The sequence below is a fragment of the Strix uralensis genome, chromosome 8 (genome assembly GCF_047716275.1).
Source record: "Strix uralensis isolate ZFMK-TIS-50842 chromosome 8, bStrUra1, whole genome shotgun sequence".
Classification (NCBI taxonomy): domain Eukaryota; kingdom Metazoa; phylum Chordata; class Aves; order Strigiformes; family Strigidae; genus Strix; species Strix uralensis.
The window spans coordinates 10,965,957-10,988,470 of NC_133979.1; the positions used below are offsets into that span (position 1 = coordinate 10,965,957).

At 38.9% G+C, this 22,514-nt stretch overlaps 1 protein-coding gene across 8 annotated transcripts in view; it reads right to left on the bottom strand.

Annotated features, from left to right (window-relative positions):
* MAST2 (microtubule associated serine/threonine kinase 2) overlaps positions 1-22,514 on the bottom strand; it is a 198,158-nt gene that overhangs the window by 94,667 nt on the left and 80,977 nt on the right. For 5 of the 8 annotated variants that reach the window (XM_074876154.1, XM_074876153.1, XM_074876152.1 and 2 more), the window contains one exon: positions 17,736-17,767. In XM_074876154.1, the coding sequence (XP_074732255.1) occupies positions 17,736-17,767 (32 nt within the window). Of the gene's footprint in view, positions 1-8,909; positions 9,117-17,735; positions 17,768-22,514 lie in introns of all 8 variants that reach the window. The other 3 variants (XM_074876149.1, XM_074876151.1, XM_074876150.1) reach the window with 1 other exon arrangement.

Here is a 22,514-nt window from a genome sequence, read left to right on the forward strand (position 1 = left end):
CACAAAGGTAATGTTTCCTAAAATATACGTAACATTTAGAAGCTCTTCTAACAAAAATGTTTATTTTATATATGACTTCTAACATGTATGTCCACCTATATATAAGTAGGGACATACACGTTAGAGGTCTGGAAGACAGAAGAAGATTTAATAAATTAGAATAAATTGGCCCAAACTGAATTCTCTACTTTAAAATAAAATACAGAACAGACAGATAGATAGGGAATGCTTAATGATTTCTGCAGTCTCCAGAGAAAAATTCTTTTTAAAATCTTAAAAACAAAATTGAAAAGTTTGCAATGCTAAATCTTACTACACTCTACTGTAACACATTAAAAATGGCACAAATAAATTTAAATACTATAGCTAGAAACAAAAATATATAACAGAATAGCTCATTTTTTAAATAAATTACTTATGTAGCCCACCCCACCGATGACCTTTTAAACCATTTCAGATATAAAGAAAAAATAAAATGTTGATAAATGGGAATATTCATCTTAGACTCACTTTTCTTTTCTTCCAAATTTTCATTAGCAGATCTAGCATTATACAGATTTTATAGATTAAGGAAAAAATTTCAAAATTTAAGCAATATTTATGCAATTTTTTATTATTTTCTAACAAAATCAAATTTAAGCTTCTACACCACCCATAAAAATGCAACTAGTAATAAAAGCAAATAATATTTCAGCTCGTCAAATTATTTGGTACGACACACAAACTACTAAACAAACAGATAAGCTGAGACAGCACAGATAATGCACCCAAATGAACACCACCTGCCCATCCGAAGAATGTACTTTCTGCAGAGAAAACATGACTTGCAAAATAAATAAATAAAGTACTTTTCACAATACCGACCACTTACTACAACAGTACGTAAAAAATAGACTGTGGCGTTCTACTGTGTAGTCTGCAGCTGCCCTTATCTTTAATAAGAAGAGGAAAGTTGCAGAAGCGACAGGTCACAGTTTTATGATCCATCTTGGTATTAGAGGAGGCTGCGCACACTAAGCCATGGGGTGCAGGCTGGAACACGTCCCCATGGGCTGTTCCTCTATGTCAAAGATGAATGCAGCTGTAATCAACTCCATTTTGTTCAAATTAATTGCAAGTTCTCTGGGAGGGCAATGCAGACACTCGTGACTAAAAGGGACACTTCTGGTCGAAATTAGTGCGTTGATTCACTCAGAAAATTGGACGTTTAATGATTTTGGAATCTTCCAAATTCTCAGAAGCAGAATGGACAATCAGTTGCAATAAAATGAAGGGTGGAGGAAAGCTGATGAGGATTTTTACCAGATTTCTTTCGGTTGAACTTTTTTGCCCTAAAAATTTGCTGAGAATTATAATTTGACCTGTTCTGTTGTTATTTTTAATTTTTTATCTATTGACAAATAAAACTGAGAATGACAGGAACAAAAATAGGAACAAAAGAGAGCACAAAACCCAATATTCACCTTCTCACGCAAGCTATAACCCAGACATACATTATCATTTCTACTTGTGCAGCAGGTCTTCTAATAGAATCAAAAGTATTACTTCTACAACTTTTTTTTAGTTTTTATATAAATAAATGCCTATCTCAGTCCAGAGATGTGACAATGCAGCTCTCATTGCACAGCAAGTCTTTCCCAGACGGCTGGATCAATAACATCCCTGTTCTAAAGACCTGAAGGTCTAAAGAAAGGAAAGGGCAGGAAACACAGGAAGGAAAACAAAAGCACACAGGGCTCTTTCACCACAGCAAAGATTACTGTTTGAAGATTTTATTTTAGAACATTAATAATTCATAATGACAGTGTAATGTAAACTAGGTTAGAAGATTATGCTCTCAAGTACCACACAAGGGATTGAATGACAGAATAATAACCACTAGCCAAAGTAGCAAAATTTTAGGAGATAAATGAGGGGAAGAGAGAACTTGGAGGACTAGAACAAGCGTATTTGAGATGAACGAACAAAAACAGGAATAGAGAGATACTGAAGAAAAGGGGATGCAGCCTATAGAAAAGAGAGCACGAAAGGATACATTATAGAAGATGCAGCTCTGCTGCAGGCTTTCTGGCGTGGTACAGTTTTGAGTATTCAAACAAGAGCTTAAATTTGAGACAAAAGTTCAACATAGCTCAGGACAGTGAGACACAGCTGAAACGGGATACAGTTTTTAAAACTGGTGCAACGTTACCCTGAAATCTTCTTATCTTCTTTATATTCTAAACTTTCCTTAAGCTTTCAAGTTACTAAATTGTTTATCTGTCTAAATTAGAAATTGCAACTCACGGCTTGAAACAGTAATTTTTTAAGAAAACAGATCTAAGGAATCTTCTACTCATGGGCAGGAATAGACCCGTGCTAATGCAAGCAGCTGTGTCATATAATCTCTATTTCTCCCCAGCTCAAGTCTGTTAAATCGACACTACGTACTCGCTATTAGTACATCCTACTATCAGTCCTTCAGTGTGGGATGTTAACGGGCCTGTTTGCACACTCACTGATTTTCCAGGTCAAAACCAAAAATAGCACCTGGTTGCCTCATAGTACAATTAAAAACAAGTTTTGGAAGATGCATGGGACTGTCTATCAATAATAATAAGCACATGACTGCCTAGTTAAGAATATATATTTCTTTCTCAGAACTATTCCATTTCCAGGAATCTTTCAGCACATGGGTTATTTCTGTATCTGTATTCAAGATCAACAGGTCTTTGAGGGAGAGACTATGTGAAAGGAAGAGTTTTGTACAGAACAGAGCACACTACTATCATTTGAGGAAATCACTGTTATTTGCGGAGAAGGACAGAAAAAGGAAAGCTTCAATATTTACTACAGTCTCTCAAGGACCTTCCAAGCTTTTCATTCCTCACTAGGAGTCGCTACCTTGTCCCAACCATCCCAAACTCTTTGAATAGTGCAGGGTAGTAAACGAATCAAGCTCATATGCAGGCATAGCAGGAGATCACAGCCTTCAAACACAGTTATATAGAAAAACCAGTTACAAACCACTTGGTTTATAAATGGCTAGCAAACATTAAAGCCCTCCAATTCCTGTAGTCACAAGTACATGCTCCCTCCTGGGAGACTCTGATTTCCCAGGTCAAATCAACAGGTTGTGCTTTACAAGTGGTCCCACAGAGGGCAGCCAAACGGTGTGCCTGGAACAAGACAAGAATTCACACCTCAGGCTCCAAACCCCAAGGGTTTAACTCTGCTGCTGCTGCAGCTCCAGACACGACACAGGGATTTTAGCATTTACATAAATGCCTTCACATGAAAAAATTATACCATTCAGGCCACCATGCCTCAATATTTCCAACCATGTGGCAAGCAAACAGACAGTTTCCGATCAGCACAAGACAGACAAAAAGTATCCGAGCCTGTCAAGTTCTAGGTATGACAGATACGTCCCTCCCCTGGAAGTCTCCATCTTCTAGATGGGAAAAACTATTCCCAGGAATAATAACTGGTATAAAAGAAAAGGAATAAAGAGAAAAAATTTCATTTAAAAATAAATGAATTCTGGGAAAGTCACTCATTCATTCAATGTGAGATGTAGATTACAATTCAGTTGCCAAAAGATTACCTGCTCAAAATTCACCATTTCAGCTATGCTTAATGATATATTCACAAAGTTGTTCTGCTACTCATTATTCCTGAATTACTTATCTACACTGTTTCCAAAAGTGACATTACACTGTTTCGCAGTCAACTCTTGACCAATTATTTAGCACATTTAAGAAAGCAGAACCTGTACCAAATCAAGCACTAAACCAGGACGGTATCACTTGCTGCAAAAACAAAACGATTTCCAAATGTCGTTCAAGCTGAATATAGTCCTCTTCATTAATCCTCTGACATCCTAGGAAATTCTAACTAAAATAAATTCTTAAAACCTGTATCAAGTGTCTTTAAACTAAAAGGACGTTTAAGTAGAGATAGTGAACTATCACCAACTCTTGACAAGCCTTGAGGTATTTCAAAGTAAAAATATAAAGAACCTCATCAAGTCTGAATTCTGAAATGCTTTTTATCTTCCCTAAAAATATGGCAATTCTCTTGTTTACAGGTGCTGTCCTGCTGTCGTAAAATATATGTAGCCTTCGAAGCCCAAAATACAGGTGATCTGGGGACATGCATGCCAAGAATACATCCTTATACTATGTAAGGGATTTCTGTACCTGCCTTGAAGTAGAAGGACTGGAGTTAAAAGGCCCTCATCAAGACACACCAGCAATCCCAAAACAGAAGAACCACCGCAGTCTAACAGGAGACCCCATTCAAACAAAGAGGGTGTCTCCATCCCCACCCTTTGGTGAAGGTGAGCTGACCAGCACCGCCCAGGAAGCCCATTGGTTTACTGCAACAGAGCAGGCTCTCGGAGGACAACGCACACCAAATCACACTGATGCACTGAAACAAGCCATAGCTCTAAATATAGGTCTCCCTTCATCCATTGCAACAGCTTATACAAAAAAGTCTTTAAATAAAGGCAAGCAACCCTCCCAGTACATTTGTTGAACATGTATGTGTAATATATTCTTGCTACTGCAGTTATTGATTAAATGCTTGTTTCCTAGTAGGGTTTTTAGGTAAATAAATTAATACATTCATAGAATTATAGAGTGGTTTGGGTTGGAAGGAACCTTAAAGGTATTCTTGTCCCAACCCCCCTGCCCCAGGCAGGGACACCTTCCACTAGACCAGGTTGCTCAAAGCCCCGTCCAACCTGGCCTTGAACACTGCCAGGGAGGGGGCAGCCACAGCTTCACCGGGCAACCTGTGCCAGTGTCTCACCACCCTCAGAGTAAAGAATTTCTTCCTTATATCAAATCTAAATCTACCCTCTTTCAGTTTAAAGTCATTACCCCTCATCCTATCCCTACACCCCCTGCTAAAGAGTCCCTCCCCATCTGGAAGGCCGCTCTAAGGTCTCCCTGGAGCCTTCTCTTCTCCAGGCTGAACAACCCCAACTCTCTCAGCCTGTCCTCACAGGGGAGGTGCCCCAGCCCCCTGATCAGTCCAGGACACAGAAGGCCTTCTGGGCTGCAAGCGCACATTGCTGGCTCATAGTTCTTCATCCGCAATAACCCCAAGTCCTCCTCTGCAGGGCTACTCAATCCACTCATCGCCCAGCCTGTATTTGTGCTTGGGATTGCCCTGACCCATGAGCAGGACCTTGCACTTGGCCTTGTTGAACTTCATGAGGTTTGCCCAGGCCCACCTCTCCAGCCTGTCCAGGTCCCTCTGGATGCCATCCTTTCCCTCCAGCGTGTTGGCCGCACCTCACAGCTCAGTGTTGTCGGTGAGCTTGCTGAGGGTGCACTCGATCCCACTGTCCATATCATCAAAGATGTTAAACAGTGCCAGTCCCAACACCGATCCCTGAGGAACGCCACTCATCACCGCTCTTCACTTGGACATCGAGCCAAGACAGCAACTCTTTGAGTGCGACCATCCAGCCAATTCCTTATCCAGTGAGTGCTCCATCCATCAAATCCATGTCTCTCCAATTTAGAGACAAGGATGTCATGCAGAACAGTGTCAAATGCTTTGCACAAATCTAAGTAGATGACATCAGTTGCTCTTCCCTTATACCACAGATGTCCATAAAATCCTAATTATATAAACCCCATAACTGTAATTACACACTGATCAAGTAATTATGTGCTGTGCTCAAACATTGAGTGTTTTGAAGCAACATTAGGTTTCCCATTTTGTTTTACTTAAATTAAGACAGCAAGGATCTGACCGCCACTGCACTCAGAAATGGTGACCAGATTTTGTACAGGCTAGAAAAAACCCCATGAAACTATTCTTCAAAGCTATAAAAAATTAATATGTATTATCAATAGACTTTATTAAGGCTAGAAAGTCCAAGAAAAACAGTCCTACAAAAATCATCTCTACCATATATCCGTATAAGAACATGTTCCACAACCAGCATAAATTTGTGGAATCAAAATAGCATGAGAAAATATCCCTTGAATAATCCAGCTGAACCCAACTCTTTCCTTGATTTGTTAGGATAAAGCAAATTTGCACTGAGGTTTCACCTCACCTGCAGCACCCAGAGAGGCCAGAAACCCAACACTTGAACACGTTCACCCTTGTTCCCACAAACGAGTCAGTTTCTCAAAGTACTGAAACTAGTTTATATCTTGCTGAGGGTGATACAAAAGGTGTAGCATTTTTTGAACAGCTGGAAATGCATGTTCCTTTAATCTCAAGGCCCATCACTTCTAAGTTACAACAATTAATTCATGACATCTTTTCAGCAACTTGATATCAAGAAATGATGTAAATCTATATTTCGATTAAAGGACAAATATGGGTGTACAAAGACTTGCCAACTCATAAAGAGAACCAGCTGTGAAACATGGCCCCATTTTCTTCTTCAGTAATTTGACTTCCCTGCTACCCCCAGAAGAGTGTAAGCCAGATCCCAAATATGAGAGCAAATACTTCAGTTTAATTTTGGACATCATTCTCTTTTCTTCCTAAAGATACATGACCTTAATTCCAACCCACGGCTGCATCAACTATAGCAGTCTAATTTCACCTGCTATCAATTTATTTTTATTGTAATCATGCCACTTTGCATTTCCTTTTACTTTTTTGAAAGGTTTAGATTATTTTCAATTGTTCAAAGGCTATATAGAAAATATTTTCAACTCTTAACTAGTTCTTTCAGAAGCCATGAATTCTAGCTGTAAAACACACCTGGCATCATATGCACCAACAGTTGTTCATCTATCCATGTAAAAGTATCAGCAACACCACGAAAAATGGGCAAGAAAGGGAAAATCTGTGTAGATACTTGCAAACACAATATACAGATGGTAAAAAATTAGAAATATTGTTAAGGCATACACTTTTCTGGTTACATTTTCCATCAGTTCCTAGTATCTCTTGCATAGCCATGGAAATGATCCACAGCCTGGCTAACCTGAGGGTGTTAAGCTGAGCAGATCAATGATGGTACTAACTTGCCAAGATGAACCTTTGCTCTAAGCAAGCAGGAATGGCTTTCACTGGTACCGTAACCAAGTAAACAAAACTACAACAAAGAAAGATAGGATAAAACGGGATCAAGAGTTGCACAGGTGAAAGCAACAAAGACAAAAATAAAAAGTTATTATAGCAGACCTAAGCTCTTACACAGAGCTATGCATCTGTGAATCATCAACCATTCACTATTTAGAGAGCAGATGGCTGAGAGGTCCCCATATGTGAAAAATATTATTATCAAGGGGAGTCCATAGTAACAGCAGACTATAACTTGACACTATGACTTTTATACGAACTATTCTTAAAGAGAAAATTATTCACTGCCCCATGTCAAAAGCCTGAAGATTGAAGGACTCTCAGAGAAAAAAAAGCAGCCAAGTACCAAAAAGGCTTTTTTGAAAATAATCATTATATCTCCTCTCCAAAAAGAACAGTTCTCAACTGACTTTGACAATAATCTAATTTTGATACTTAATTGCTACCTACCAGTCTGTTAATTAGCCCCAATGCTAAACAGCATTTAATTACCCTTGTTGTAAAGAACATTATCCAACACCAGCCTTTAAATAACAAAACTTATTTAAAATTATATTGATGACAATGTCACTAAAATGTTAGGAGACTCCTCTTTAGTCACTGCTCTTCCTCTCACTGCAAGTGCTGCCAAAATGAGCACCTTATTAAGAATTTTCACCAAGTGCTGCCCGGCGTGCAGGGAAAGCAGCAGGCACGCTGGGCAAGCACCTCTCTGTCCATGGCAGTGCACATTAAGTACAGACACATGCAACATCCCTTTCGTTTGCTGACAACCTGATTTCCACTCAACAGATGTAATATATGTTACTCTCCATTAGAGGGACAGAGCACTAAAATAGCTCAACTTCACATTTTCTGGTCACTCCTACCAGAGCTGGCCAGCAAGAGCACTCTCCCTCTGAAATAACAGTCGAGATTCAGGGGCTATTGCATTACCACCTGATGAGTAACTGAAATTTGACCAGCTGCATCCACGATGCAGCATTTGAACTTCAAAACCAGCCCTCTGATGGCTATGCTGGCTCAAGTTTTAAGTAGGTACCACTGAGCTCCAATTTCATAACCGCACACATAAAGATCTCCAAGCTTGTGTTAGCCTTTGTCAGTGGCTCACTAGGTGAAATTTCCTCTTTGTGAAGAAGCTGAAGGTTTCCACTGGGGCTGCTGATGGCCATTCACATTCCATAATAGCACAACGTGCTAGGAAGAGCTAATCCTGAGGGGAAAATACATCAGCCAAGATCTCAAATGCTTTAATACAAACTGAGCTGGCTTGGACGTTTTTCAGTTTACAAACTCTTGTAGCCCATATTTAAGCCTGCTAACAACAGGCTTGATTTTACTCACTATCCTTTGTAGATCCTGTTTGAAGACACACTTCAGCCTGCTAACTTCTGTAAGAAACTAATGTGGATTTACAGTGAAAAGAACAGTGCAGTACATTGGCACAGACCCACTATTCGAGGCAGGGCTTTTTAAGGACACCACTCTAGGCTGTTTCACTTTTAAATTGGTTTTCATTCCATCAGCCATGCCTGTGAGGGTTCCTTTGCTGCACAGTACTCAGAAGCTAGCACAAGGTACAACCAAGAATTTGCATGTATGCACAAGCAGACAGGTTTCCATTCCTTAATTCATTTTATCTTCTTCCCTACATAGGGCCTTAAACCACACATGAACTAGAAAAATTTGTACCAACAAGCAACGTCAACTTGAACACTAAATGACTGGAAATAAATTATGACTACAAGTCTGTTCCCTTCTGTTAGATATTACTCTCTTAAACTATAAAGCTGGTAAGGTCATAAATGGTTACACCAACACCAAACTGTTAGAAATTCCTAATTGATACCTCTCCTTACCTCCACTGAAAAGGATGGCTGTAGCATGGACTAGACGGATTGCTCTGGGGTTGTGAGTTCAGGTAAAATACTAGAGGAGAAGTAACAAGTGCACAGTCAGCACTAAATGGGAATTTAAGATGCTGCAGACCTGGAGCAGATGTAGGAGAGAACATGTGCTGATGAACATCATTTCCTCGGCAGTGGGAGTACAAAGGAGAGGAGATTCTGACAAGGTATCACAGCAGGAAAAAAAAATAAATCAGGGTCAGTATCACATCTTCTGTTTCAATACAGAAAAAAAAACGATACTTCCAAAATACAATTTATATCTTCTTAATAAATGCAATCAACTAAGTGGTCAAAAGTCATCCTTTCAATTATCATCCAAATCAAAATGTATTTTTCAGTCAATTTAATATCTCTGCAACATTATTTTTCCACTATGAAAATCTTCCAATACAGTATTATCTAAATCCTTTTTAGTAGTGATACCCAGGCTTTCTGGAATACACACCACTGTCAATCCTTAATGTAAAACTTTTAATTGAGAAAAAATAACAAATTGATAATGGCACCAGTAACAGACATGGACCATTTATATCACAGCCTTCACAATTTGGGAGCCACGGTTCCACACCATGGCTGTGGCAACAATAGAAATACACAACTGTGAGAACATGAATTACACAAACCATTAACTAGAAAACCACATTTAGCACTGACAGTGTTTTAGAACAACAACTAATTAAGCCTGAAAGCAGCACTGCAAAATGGCTTCATTCTAATTTTAGCAATGGGGAAACTGAGGCACAAAGGGGTTAAGTAACTCATCCATAGCACATCCACTGTAGCATCAGGATTACAGCTGAGGACACTGATCCCCAGCTCTGTGCTCAGTTCTATAAACTACACTGCTTTTGCAGGGTTAGCAGCCAGCACACACTGGTATACACAGAGAGCACAGAAAATTTCCCAAAGCAGCCACTTTCCAAAAAGCTGCAAACAGACTTCTACATAAACATAAAAAAGAGGTTCTAACACCTACTTTATTGAACTATACACGATGAGATGTCCTTCACTAGAAATAAAGTGAAAGTTAACTTACAAATATTGGTATTATAACGTGTGCTGACATGTTAGAATACAAACCAGTGCCACCATATTCTTACAATTATAACTTTGATTCTGACTGAGGGATGAAAGAAGTTTCTATTTACCATATTTAAACATAAAAGTGAGCAAAAGGGGAATGTGGGGCATACGTCAGTTTTGTTTGGTGTTCAGACATTTTACACTGAAAGTCCTGAAGTCAAGCATGTTTGTCAACGTTCGTTGCTTTAAATTTTCTAATGAATCCAAATACTTATCAGTAAGTAACCTTCACATATTGGAAATCCTCCCCACTAGCAATCTCTGCTTAAACAGCTGATGAGCTTTACAGTCCACAGACAGAAAAGGTTAAGTCTGTCTCTTTACCCTGCTCCTCCCTTCACTGACTATGTGATAGATTCATTTAACCTCCTCTACTCACAAACATAGTATTAAATCTACAATTTCCTTATTTTTACCTACTAGAAATAATAAATATGATTACAAACATCATAAATAGCAGTTTTCATTAGTAGATTTCAAAGCATTTACAAAGGACACGGGCATTAAAAAGGAATTGTTTGTTTAAATTTCATTTGTAGAACTGCATGTGGCAATGTAAATAAAGATTTTTTGCTTCAAATCTAACAGTTTTCAATAGCACTCTTAATTTTAAAAGATAATAAAAGTAGCAAAGGTTTCTGGAGATTTGAGCCCTGTGAGAGCTTTCTGGCAGATTATTAAAACCACTTTCTAAATCTGAAGAGTGATCAAACTAAAAATAGTTACAAACATTCAGTTTTACTACATTAATTAATGCTTGGTACAAAACCTAACCCCAATGTACCCCATTTAAAAACATTTAAGTATTGCTCTTTTTTGGCTATACTTTAGGGTAAATGCTCCACAAAAGTAAAATGTTAAAGCTTCCAAATGAAATTTTGTGTACAGCCAAATAAGCATGACAGATAAAAGAAGATTCTAACAAATAAAAGCAATGTCTGTTGGGCACGGAAAATTCTGGCTTCTTTTTCTTCATAGTTTCAATTTGAAATGTTTAAGTGCAATTTATTTTTCACAACACTCCTTACTGGATCCGCAGAGACGGGGCTCCAAGCCTCTGTTTCCTCCGTTTCATCATTGTGCTGATATACCTTATGTTTCTTCCCAGCACAAGAGGCTTAAAGCCGGGAAGGAGAGCCCACCGTTATCACTCCAAGGCAGAGCACAGAACAATCAGTGCAATTCCAAGCTCTTCATGTAACCCCAGTGTCACAGAGACCTCAGGAGTTCAGTAATGGTCCAGATTAATCACACGGCTCATGTCAAAAACCTAATTATTTAAAAAAAAAAAAAAAAAATCTTCTACGAGTCTATTCATAGCATCCAGAGAAAGGAAATGAAGCTCCCCAGTACAAAACGAAGATGCATAGAAGTCCGGGACACAAACTAGCCATCTGACCTGTCACGCAGCCAGCAATCCAGTCCTGACACACTCAGGCTGAGCCCGCAGCAAATCGGCGACAAACTTCTGGGCTTCAAGGAGCAGAATCAGACACTCTCACCAAATCAAAAGGAAAGTGTCAAGCCAAAGGGAGCGATGGCACGCTTGAAAGGATTCTGGCGGAAATCTCACACAGCAGCTTGAAAACTCACACTGCTCCCACCCAAAGCCCTTGCAGAGTCATCAGCAGTGCAAAGAGCAGCTGCTCTTGACCGGCGGGGGAACACAGGAACCATCCCTTTTTCAGAAATCAATCCCCTTAAGAACACACACAACTTTAACCTTAAAACATCTTCCTGTAACTCCCAAGCTGCATTTCAGCCACCAACTTTATGGATCCTAGCACTGAAAACAGAGCAACAGCAATCACAGCAGCCTAGGGAGCCAAATGCTGAAAGTGGGGGGAAACACCTTCGTTAGGAGACAGCGTTCCCTTGTACAATGCAAGTCTTGCATTTTTGTTTGCAAATGGCAATTTCAATCAGCTCAAAATCAATTTCTTGCTATTAACAAAACTGCCCCAAAATAACATCCACATTATTTTTTAAACACGCATTTTTAAGAAGGTAGCTTCCCCCCCCCCCCCCCAAATCCAAATATGTATCTTTGATAGACTTTAAAATGTTAAAGACTGATTTTAGGCAGGTAAAGACTGCTATTCACAAGTACTCATCAACCAAGTCAAATTCCAGATTACAACTCCTATCTTCAGATCCTACCACGATTCAAATCACAGCAGGAGTGCCCCACACTACACCTCTCAACTGCTATGTCCCATCAGGAGAACAAACTGCCAGTCTCAAAAGTAAGGGCCAGGGTGCCCAGGGTGGCTGTTCCTTAAACCACCAGAGCCCCTGCCCTCCCCACACCATGCCTTCAGAGTAAGAAAGCACAGCAAGCAACAAAAGGTACAAATTTGGTATGTTATGTATAATTTTATTATACTTATTAAATGAGAAGCTGGATTAAGTAGTGGAAACTTGATAATAAAAACTTCACAAAAGAATTTTCTCACTTTTAAATCCTTGATGAAAACCTCCATAAATTCTTTCTTTCTGAGATTACAGTATATACAGAACACCAAAATCCCCTTTATTCACTAAATCACTTCTTTTATAGAAACAATGCTTTCAAATTATTTTTAAAGCCTAATATACGAATAGCAACACTCCTACGGAGCCCTGCAGGAATAATTCAGCACATTCCACCTCCAGAGCCAGTCCCACATATCAGTTTAGGAGCACCAGGTTATTTTTGATCTATTGCTTGTGAGCTGCTTCTATGCAGCTCAGAGAAGGATGGAGTGGTTAGAAAATACCACCTCTTTCTCTCCCCATCTATAAAAAGTATCACAAACAAAAAGCACTGAATGGAAGCGTTCTTTCTTACTCTATTTCCACATCCAAGACAGAACAGAGTGCAAAAGTAGCAAAACTCCCCACTCCTTTTCAGAACCATTTTTTTCTCCATTTCTAACACTTTGACTTCTCCACACTTGAGGCACAGCACTTGCTACTGGCAGGGAAACAGCATCGATCGATCCCCAGCAGAAACACTTACCCACCAAGACGAACAGAAACGGAATGATATACTCCATTTCTCTGCAGATACAGAGGAAATTCCCACAGCACCTGAGCATGGCAAGATAAAGACATAAACCAGCACTGAAGGCCAATTTTTTTTTTCCTGCCATCAAGCTGCCATTGTTTCCAAAGTCCAATCATTAAAAAGAATACAAGTAGACACTGATATAAACTGGTATTCAGCATATCCTCCCAAAGAAATTCCTTGGTGTGTTTGTGTGTTATTTTACTGTCAGGAAGCTGGGAGTAAATTTAACAAATTATGATGAAGACTTGTCTAATGAAACACCCTATGAAATGTCTAGGGCTGTAGAAACTAAGAACCTTCAGAGGTTTGTAAGTAGAAGGGGAGTGCAGAAAAGGAGGGAGAGAAAGAGAAAACGAGCCCCACAGTGGACATAAATTGCCTTAAAAAGAGATTAGAAGGAATAAAGACCCCCATAAAAGCCTTGCATATGTCTTTAGCAAACACTATTATGTTGCTTACCACATTTCATGAAGATAGACATAAAAACTTCAGGTAAATACTATTTCTTATCAGCACTTATCACCACCAAGACAGCAGTTTGTAAAATTTTATTTAAATGTGTGTTTTTACTGGATATATTCTGGATTATAATTATTTTTCATGTTTCTTATGCTACCATGTTCTTTTTCCATTTGTACAGACTTTAGAATATATTTGATACAGATGGTTGATAGCAGGAAGGAATTAACAAAAATAACTTGCATCCAAAATTAAAAACTGGTTTAGCAAATTTAGTTTTCTGAGGAAATTACTCTTTTCAAATTTAGATATAACGTGGGAAAGCAGTATTTTCTTTTTAGAAAATTTTACATTTAGATAGTACAAAAATTACAGCAACCCAAGCTAGTAACCCTGCCTAAGAAACCATGAGTATTTCGAATATGAACCCACATTTTTCATTAAAAAGCTGAACGGGTCAACAAAGTTCATGTTATAAACAACTGAATTATTAAAAATGGGGTACTGAACAAGAAACCAGATGGCTCAAATGCAACCTCAACTTGATTTAGTGGCTGCTGATTATCCAAGGAGGCAATCAGAACAGTGAGCTCCAGAATGGTGCTGCACATTCTGCAGCCACAATGAAAATCTGCACTTCACAGCCTGGTCTTTTGGATGCCGAGTTGCTGCTACACACATGAACACACACGAGCGCTTCATCATGAGCCTCATCTTGCTGTGCAGTCCCCACCTTTGTCCTTTCAAGTCTGGAACGTCTCTAGTGCGCTTCACATGCAGGTGCACATCAAAACCATTTGAAAGCTGAAGCCAACAATACAAAAAAAACAATCTCTGTACATACTGTAGCACCAAAAGAACAGAACAGGGTAATAGCTGGAAATAATTAAACTACTTCCACTAATAGGATGGAGATCAAAGTTTGGGTCTATCACTTCACATTTGCTATTTGAAATTAAAGAAAATATTCATGAATGGTAATTATTTTTTGTGAACAAAGCATGGAAAAAACATAACCAATACATTTATATGCATAATTTATTAAAAGAAAACTTTGAACTCTGATTATTGAACCACACCAGAGAGAGAACACAACTACTTGTTCCTGTTCTCATACTTGTATTATTCAACCTCTTAGCAGTCTACAACTCAGCTAAGTGTAATTTCCTTTAGTGTATTAAACATAACCACCCTACAGAAACACACACGCTTTAAGCACATTAACAACAAAATGGTATCTAAATAATCAGGCATCCCTCTTAATGTCACCCTGCATATAATTCCCCCATCTGTTTTACATATCTGCTCACTCTGTGCTGATTATTTCAAGATTAGACTGAAAGATCTCCCAAGGAGAAAGCCATCTTTTATGGTGTGCTTGTGCTCCCTTCTGCTAATATGGAAGCAAAGTCACTAATCAACAGACATCACAGGCTTCATCCCACCATTCATTCTCTTCAGCTTCTACCAAAGACCTTCTTTAGGTAGAGTCCTCATGGTCTCCTCATGCTCTCCTGCCAAAAATACAGACACATCTAACTCCACTGCTTTTCTTTAGCATAAACAAGTATAGCAACTGTTGTTGTCCATGCCTACAATCAGTTCCTGCAGAAAAATAGAGACTACTACGATTGACTCAGGCAAATATGAAGCAACAAGAGTCAGATAAAGTTAGAAGCATTGCCAGGAAGAGCTTGCCCTTCTCCAATCAGCCATGATAAATACTCTAGTTAATCTACAGTCAAAAATCTTTCTAACTCAACAATCAACCAAAGCAATCGCCTAGCAAGCAGCAATAATCAAGTCTTCATTCTACTTCTGGCTAGCTGGAAAATAATTACTTATTCCCCAAATATGATCCTTTTACAGAAGTAAATGCACCCCAGCCTCCAGGCTAGCACACAGAAAAATGCTGAGTGGCTGTATATTTCTATGTAATACAGTTGCTACTGAACTGCCACAAAGGCTAGAGTTTGTGCAGAAAATGGATGCACCTCTTGAGGGTTTCTGGCTCCAAGCCAGATACTTCTTCCCTTCTGTCAATTCCTGCTCCTGTCAGCGAACAAAAGTCAATGAATGACAGTCAATGAATCAGGACCTAGCTACATCCATAAGTATCCCTACTCATTAGCTACAGCACAACAACAGCTTTTCAGAATAAATTTTATTTTCAGAATTTATTGTTGCTTATGAGGCTCACTGCTAAGTTGATTCAAGCAGAGAAAAAGCTTCCAAAAGAACTGAGAACTGCCTACAGTCTGTATTTAAGTGCACATCATTAGGCCACCCTTTTTGACAGAATGGTTGAACAAATTTATACTTTTTTTAAACATATATATACACACATTATTCCTTTTTTTGATATACATTTCTTTGATTCCTGATTCAAAGACTAAGTGAATTTTTTTAAAATCACGTAAACACTCTGATACTAGGATATGCAAATCGCGTACATCAGCTCCACAAGACCCTTTTCAGGGAGCCTATAGGCTTAACAGTACTGCATCAACACAAACATAAACAAGGCACAAGACACTACTGACTTCTTAAATAGTTAAACTTTTCAAACAACAAAAAATCATTTGGTAGAACTGGCTACAGAATCTGTAATTCCAGAAACTTCAATCAAATAATCAACTATATAACACAGGCAACTAACTGAAAACATCTTCATAGATTTTCAGTCTCACTAACAGCTGCAACCTTGTGCTTAAAAATTATGGCCTGGATCTTCCTGACACAGATTGCTAAATTTCTTCACATAAGGATGACTTAAAAGGCACTCACTGTGGAAAAAAACTAAAGTGAAGTAATGAAAACTGAAGGTGTTAAATCAATATAGAAAGAAAACATTCAGTCATTCGGTTTAGTTACTACTAAATAAATGAAGCACTTCATTTGTATCTCAGATATTTCAAATGTAAATACATGAGTAGTTTTGTGTCATACCCACCTCCATGCGTGAATGATGGAAGGAAATATCTCTGGCATCCTCAATTTCTATTCCCAAAGTTTTGCACAAAAATATCTAAGTTACATCAAGCAAAAAACTTACTGGTAACTGACTGCTCCACTATTTGTTCAAAGAACCTTCACAATCTCCAAATCATGAACACCATCTTTCTTAAAAATCTATCAAATGTCATTAAGCTAGCCTTTAAGGCATACTGGTTAAAAAAAAAAAAAAAAATCAGCCAGTGTTTCATGTTCCTTAAATAACTCCCTGACTAGTTGACCATTGTCATACAACTAAACAAAAAGGTCTGGTCATGCCCCACTTTAAAAAAAAGGCCTTTTGATCTGTTGTATTGTTCAGCCCTGAATCACTGGCGTTACACAGCATTTTCCAAACACTGTTTCTTACACAAAGGGGGTAGCTTACATTGAAAGACTGAAAATCATTTCTCATTAGAACCAGAAACCTGAGGAAGAAAGGTTATATGCTTTTGTGAGCTTCATGTCTGTAGTCTACAAGCTTTGGGAAACAATTTTAAATCATAATGTAATAGCAGGCAGTACAAAAGCTTTCTCTTTTATATAATGCAATCAATAATGCAATTTCTTCCACCATAAATCTGTAAGCATAGCAGAAGCTAAGCTCTCATAATATCATTGAAACACATGTTAGCTCACTAAAGTTCTTTAAACATCATAATGTATTTTTAAAAAATTGCTATTTGTTTATACCACATTTTTAAAAGCCTGTTTTTCCTGACATTTCCTACTTTGTCAAAGTATCTCTATTACACAGACTACTCCACAAACACCTGACCTGCATGGCTCAGGAACTGTGTACTTAGACTTCTGTCAACACACTGTTTGAAGAGCAGTGATCAAAGTTGTGCATATCACATAAATAATCAGTGACTTTTGTGGAGACACTTCAGTGATGTCAGTGCAAGCAACACTCAACACCGCAGCTACTTCCGTATCAGGATCAGCTCAAGCTGATAATTAGAAGTAAGCTTACACTACTACTAGTTTTCCTACTACACTTAAGAAAATGAATAGAGGCTTCAGTCTCAGAGAAATGCAAGCTAGCTGTTTCCAAGTGGATGACAGATTCTTGAAAATGCTAACAGAGAAAACAGTGTATCTGCCCATTTAAACAATTTCCACAATTGAACAGTTATATATGTTCAAAACAAACCAAGTGATGAATAAAGAGTAATTATACTTACAAGCTTCCTCTTCTGGGGAGACTGAGCTCTTTCTGGGGGGAACAAAAAAAAAAAACAGACAAGAAAAGAATGAAAACCTTGAGTTAATTTTACTTATTATTACTCATTTATTTACTAATAAATGACTGTGGTGAAATTAATAAAAAACTGGCCATTCACAAACACATGCTCAGTGTGTAACTATGCACAGTACTGCTGCGCTGAAGAGGTGAATCTGCACACATGCACAGCACGGCCATTTGGGGTACAAAAGTTACTTATTTTGTTTGACTAATCACTGGCTTTGCAGTCACAAAATCACAAGCACTCCACAGAGCAAATACAACTTTGGAATTCAAGTCTAAACACAGATAAGGCAGTAATTAGGGCTGTCCTGCATACCTCATCAGCATCATACCCCAACCACCTGTCAGTGTGGTTCGCAATGTGCTGCTTGTATTTTCCCACATTCTCACCAGAATGAAACATTAATGCAACAGAGTAGGTTTTGTGCATTCTTTTTTCCAAACGTACACATTATTTGTTTTATATTATCACAAGAAAAATCTAAGGCCAATGAAAGAACCACTTAAAAGCAGCACTTTGCACCTAAGCAGCAAAAGCAAAGCAAGACGGGGAATTTTAAGGTTTTTATCTACGTAAGCGGACCGTGAGCACCCACAAGGCACAGAGAGGGATGGATGCACCCCCTCGAAGCCGTGTTCCGTTTGTTTTTTCACACCCCCCACAGCGCGCCGCTGCTCCCCTCCGCCCGCCGCCGCCGCCGGGCCCTGCGCTGCCGCCGGCCGCCACCAGGTGGGAGCCGGCTGCCGCCCGCCGCCGGCCCGCCCCGCCCCTGCCGGACAGCGCCGCGCGGGAGCGGGGCAAGGGAAGGCCGAACCCTGCGGGGGGGGACCAAGGCAACAAGCACCCGCCTTTCCCCTCACACCAAACCCAACACTAAGAAAACGTTTAAAATGTCCCTTCCGGACGGGCAGCGCCCGCCGTCCCCCACCCGCCGGTGCAGGCAGGACAGGGCGCGCGGCCGAGCCCCGCAGCTTCTCCCTGCACAACGGGAAGGCACCGGATCGTACAGCCAAGGGCAGTTTCTGACGTTCAGAATACTGATCTAAGTGCTGTGGTTTTAATCCTTACTAAGAAAAAAAAAAAAAACCCACAACAGTTTTCTCTGAATATTGAAAAAAGTCAACAGAAAAAAAATCCACAAAATCTTTTCCATACTCGGTTATGGCGTACATGTGGACTTAAATGATGAACGATACTACTGACAAACTGTCCATGACTGGTCTGTTAAGTAATACTTTGGACATCACTTAGCAAAGTTTTTCAAAGATACCAAAAAGTTAGAGCTACTACAACTACCAAAAAAAAAAAAAATAATTAAATCTTAAATATGCTGTTATTTTCAAGTATGAGTTCTCTACAATTAGAAATTTCATTACAGTTTAACAGTACTGAAAAAATTTCTTGTGTGAATTATCACAAGGCTGACAGCTTACAGCATCAAGGAATAAATTCCTGTCATCAGACGAACTTGTCAAGATCTAATCAAAACATTTCAAGTATGTAAGATAATAAATCATTAGCATCTATAACAGGTTGTGTGTTTTATATTCTAAAAAGGTACTTCTTCCATTCTCATTTGTTGGAAAGAATTGAAGTTTCCAACCGTGAAGTCTATGTAGCAACAACTGCTTTTAACTATTGCAAATGGATAAATAGGTAAGATACTTATATATTGTATATGATTCTGTTTGTGTATATACTATATTACTTATATGTGCATATGTATCTCTTACATCATATGAGCAATGTATTTAAATTATCCTCTTTAAAGAAGGTCTGATATAAAAAGGTGCTTAGCAGAGGGTACTTTTCCTATTCAAATGGCACATTTCCATTTATTCCAACACAGTCAGCCCCAGAAATTTTCAGATTGAATGAATAAAGCTCTGGAATTTCATGGTACTGGCTGAAAAAGGAAAACAGTGACCTTTACACCTCTTTATCTACCTTGTAATTTTTGAGCTTTTAGGGTTCATGTTTACAAGCTTTGCTCTAGGCATTAGGACTGAAAAGTCACTTAAATAGAGAAAGCTTCCTTGCAGCAGCACAGCTCTGGTAACTGTGACTTACAGACACACAACACGGGAATCCTAGTCCAGTAACAGGAGCAGAAACCTTTTCTTTTCCTCTCCTGTACGCTTGTTTTACCCACACAATATTACCTTTAATACTTCCTATAATGTATCTAATTCAGGAATAAATGCGTGCAAGGTTAAAAGGAGGACTGAGTTGGGCTTTGATCCTGAAATCATTGTTTGAAATCTGTGATCAACTGAGTTTCCAAAATAAGGAAGGAAAAAAGTACTAGCAGATGTCATCTCAATGCAACTGCAATATTATTCTCTCCATGTAGCAATTGGTTTCATTCTGCACCTCCACCTTGACAAACACAGTGCAGCTGGGGAATCAATAGGCAGTAGTTCAAATTTAATACCTCTGTGGTCTTGACAACAAAGAGCACAATCAAAGCAATCAATTTTTACACCTGTTGTTCCACTATGCCTCATTTCATGTTAGTCTTAAAATCCCCTTCAAAAACCCTGTCAGCCATACACACCAGCACTCTTCCTGCCCTCTGGAGAAACACCAAGCCTGCACCCTCCCAGCTATTCGCCCTTTTCTGCTTCTCCAAAGCAGGGCTGGTAACAGCATTTCTTATAAACCCCCAAACCAGACCATTAACAGTGGGGCCAATGCAAAAGCATCAGGGCTGGAAGTTACACAACCATGAGCAGCATTATTATGACCTTTGCTTTTCCTGAGTCACTAGTAAGTTAATGTCTAAAAAAGTTACATCCCAGGGAAGAAGAAGAAAGAAAATTCCTGGAGATGGAAGGAAGGAGGGAGCAGACTGCAGACAGAACTGATGACCTGTTTCAGGGCACCTATTTGAGGATATCCACTGTCAGGAGAAGCTTGCAGATCTCCAGGGGATAGAACAGACAATGAAAATGCCTACCAGAGATGGGGATACACTCACTGGGTGAAGCCTCAGCTGGGTCCTACGATGGCTTAACACTTTAATGTGTGCAGTGGGACCAATTGAGAGTTTACATCTAAAAAGGATAGGGTAGTTTCAAACATATGAAGTAGCACTACAAAAACACTGATTAAATAATTGTGCAAAACATAAAGGTCCAACGGCATTTCACAAATACCTTATAAATGTGAAACTCTACTCAGAGTCAGTCTTATAGTACAGATTAAATGTTTTAGATAGGAAATGATGAGGGAGGTGGTGCGATTTGACTGGTTTCCACCCACTCCATAAAGGAGTTTGGCATTACACATCCATGTATCCTGAAAAAATAAATCACATTTTAAGAGGTAAGATAACTAATAAAAGAGTGATGAGCTGTGACTACTTGGTCTGAAACACTATTTAGAGGGTGCAGCTGTAATCCTTTAAATAAATATGCTAGCTTATCCTAAAGGACATTTTTCATTTAAGACCACTCTTCTGATGAGAATAACACATGAACATTCAGGATTTCAAAGTGCCTCTTCCGACAGCACATCTGCCTCCCCGAGCACTTGTGCTGCCAGTACCTATATATATTACCATTATTACTTCAACCAGCCTCCATCCCACCTGCTCTCTAGGTCAATAATACAACCCTCAAAATAGAGGCTTACATTTATATTTGATTTATATGAAGTGATAAATACCATAAGAATATTTTAAAAAGATTGTTGCACATTATTCACACACAACTTTCAGAAGTGGAAACAAATAACTGCTTTCACAGATCCTAAAAAATAAGCAGTGTATTAAATCTTGCAGTACCCAAACACAGGAACAGACTGTTCTGCAAGTTAATTTTTTGTATCAGTTCCATATTGAAAGGCATAATTATTAAACATGCAACTTGATCTCTCCATGACAAAAGAAGCAGCAGATTTTCAGACAACTAGTTAAAAACGAACCTTGGGAAAGAAATTCAGCATCATGGAATTTATAAAAAGCTGGTTCGAATACCCTCCTTCAAAAGAGTTCCTTATATTTATTTCCTTTTTTCTTAAGTTTATCATCTCAGATCCTGCAGATATAAAGTCAGCTGGACATGGTAACATACTACAGTTCAGGTTTCACAATAGGACTGGATCCTCACTGGACCTATCATTTTTGAGGCAGCAAAAAACTAGAAGAGAAAATATATTGGACATTTTAAGCGTCGTTCTTCTGTTTACATAATACTGTTTAGTGCATAGATCCTGAAAACGTATTCTATTGTGGTCTTTTGTATACAGAAACTGCATCTGAGAACAGGAATGTTTCAGGCAGCAGAAAGAGGGCTGGCTTTTTGCATACATATATGCACACGATATGAAACAGAAATAAAGTCTGAAAATCTCTTTGTTTCTTGACCTACAACTCGTATCTTTTAAACAGATACGTTATGTTATAAAAGTGTGAAGGAAACAGGAGCCCATCACTCAAGATTGTCACTTTCTCTCAGTCTTGTAATTTGTCCTTGAATATGTAGCTGCACATATGGCACAGACCCACAGGCAAAGTTGGATGCTAGAGTCTGCACTGATGGCAGCTTAAATGTAGTCCTCTCAAATTGAAGTGAGAGCCATCGCTACACAGGATGTTCCATATTTTTGCCAGAGCGGACAGCATGATTCCTGAGATTGCCTTTGACCTTGGCTTTCTTGCAAGGTAGCTTACTATCATACCAGTTGGGACAATAGACAAATATTTTTACA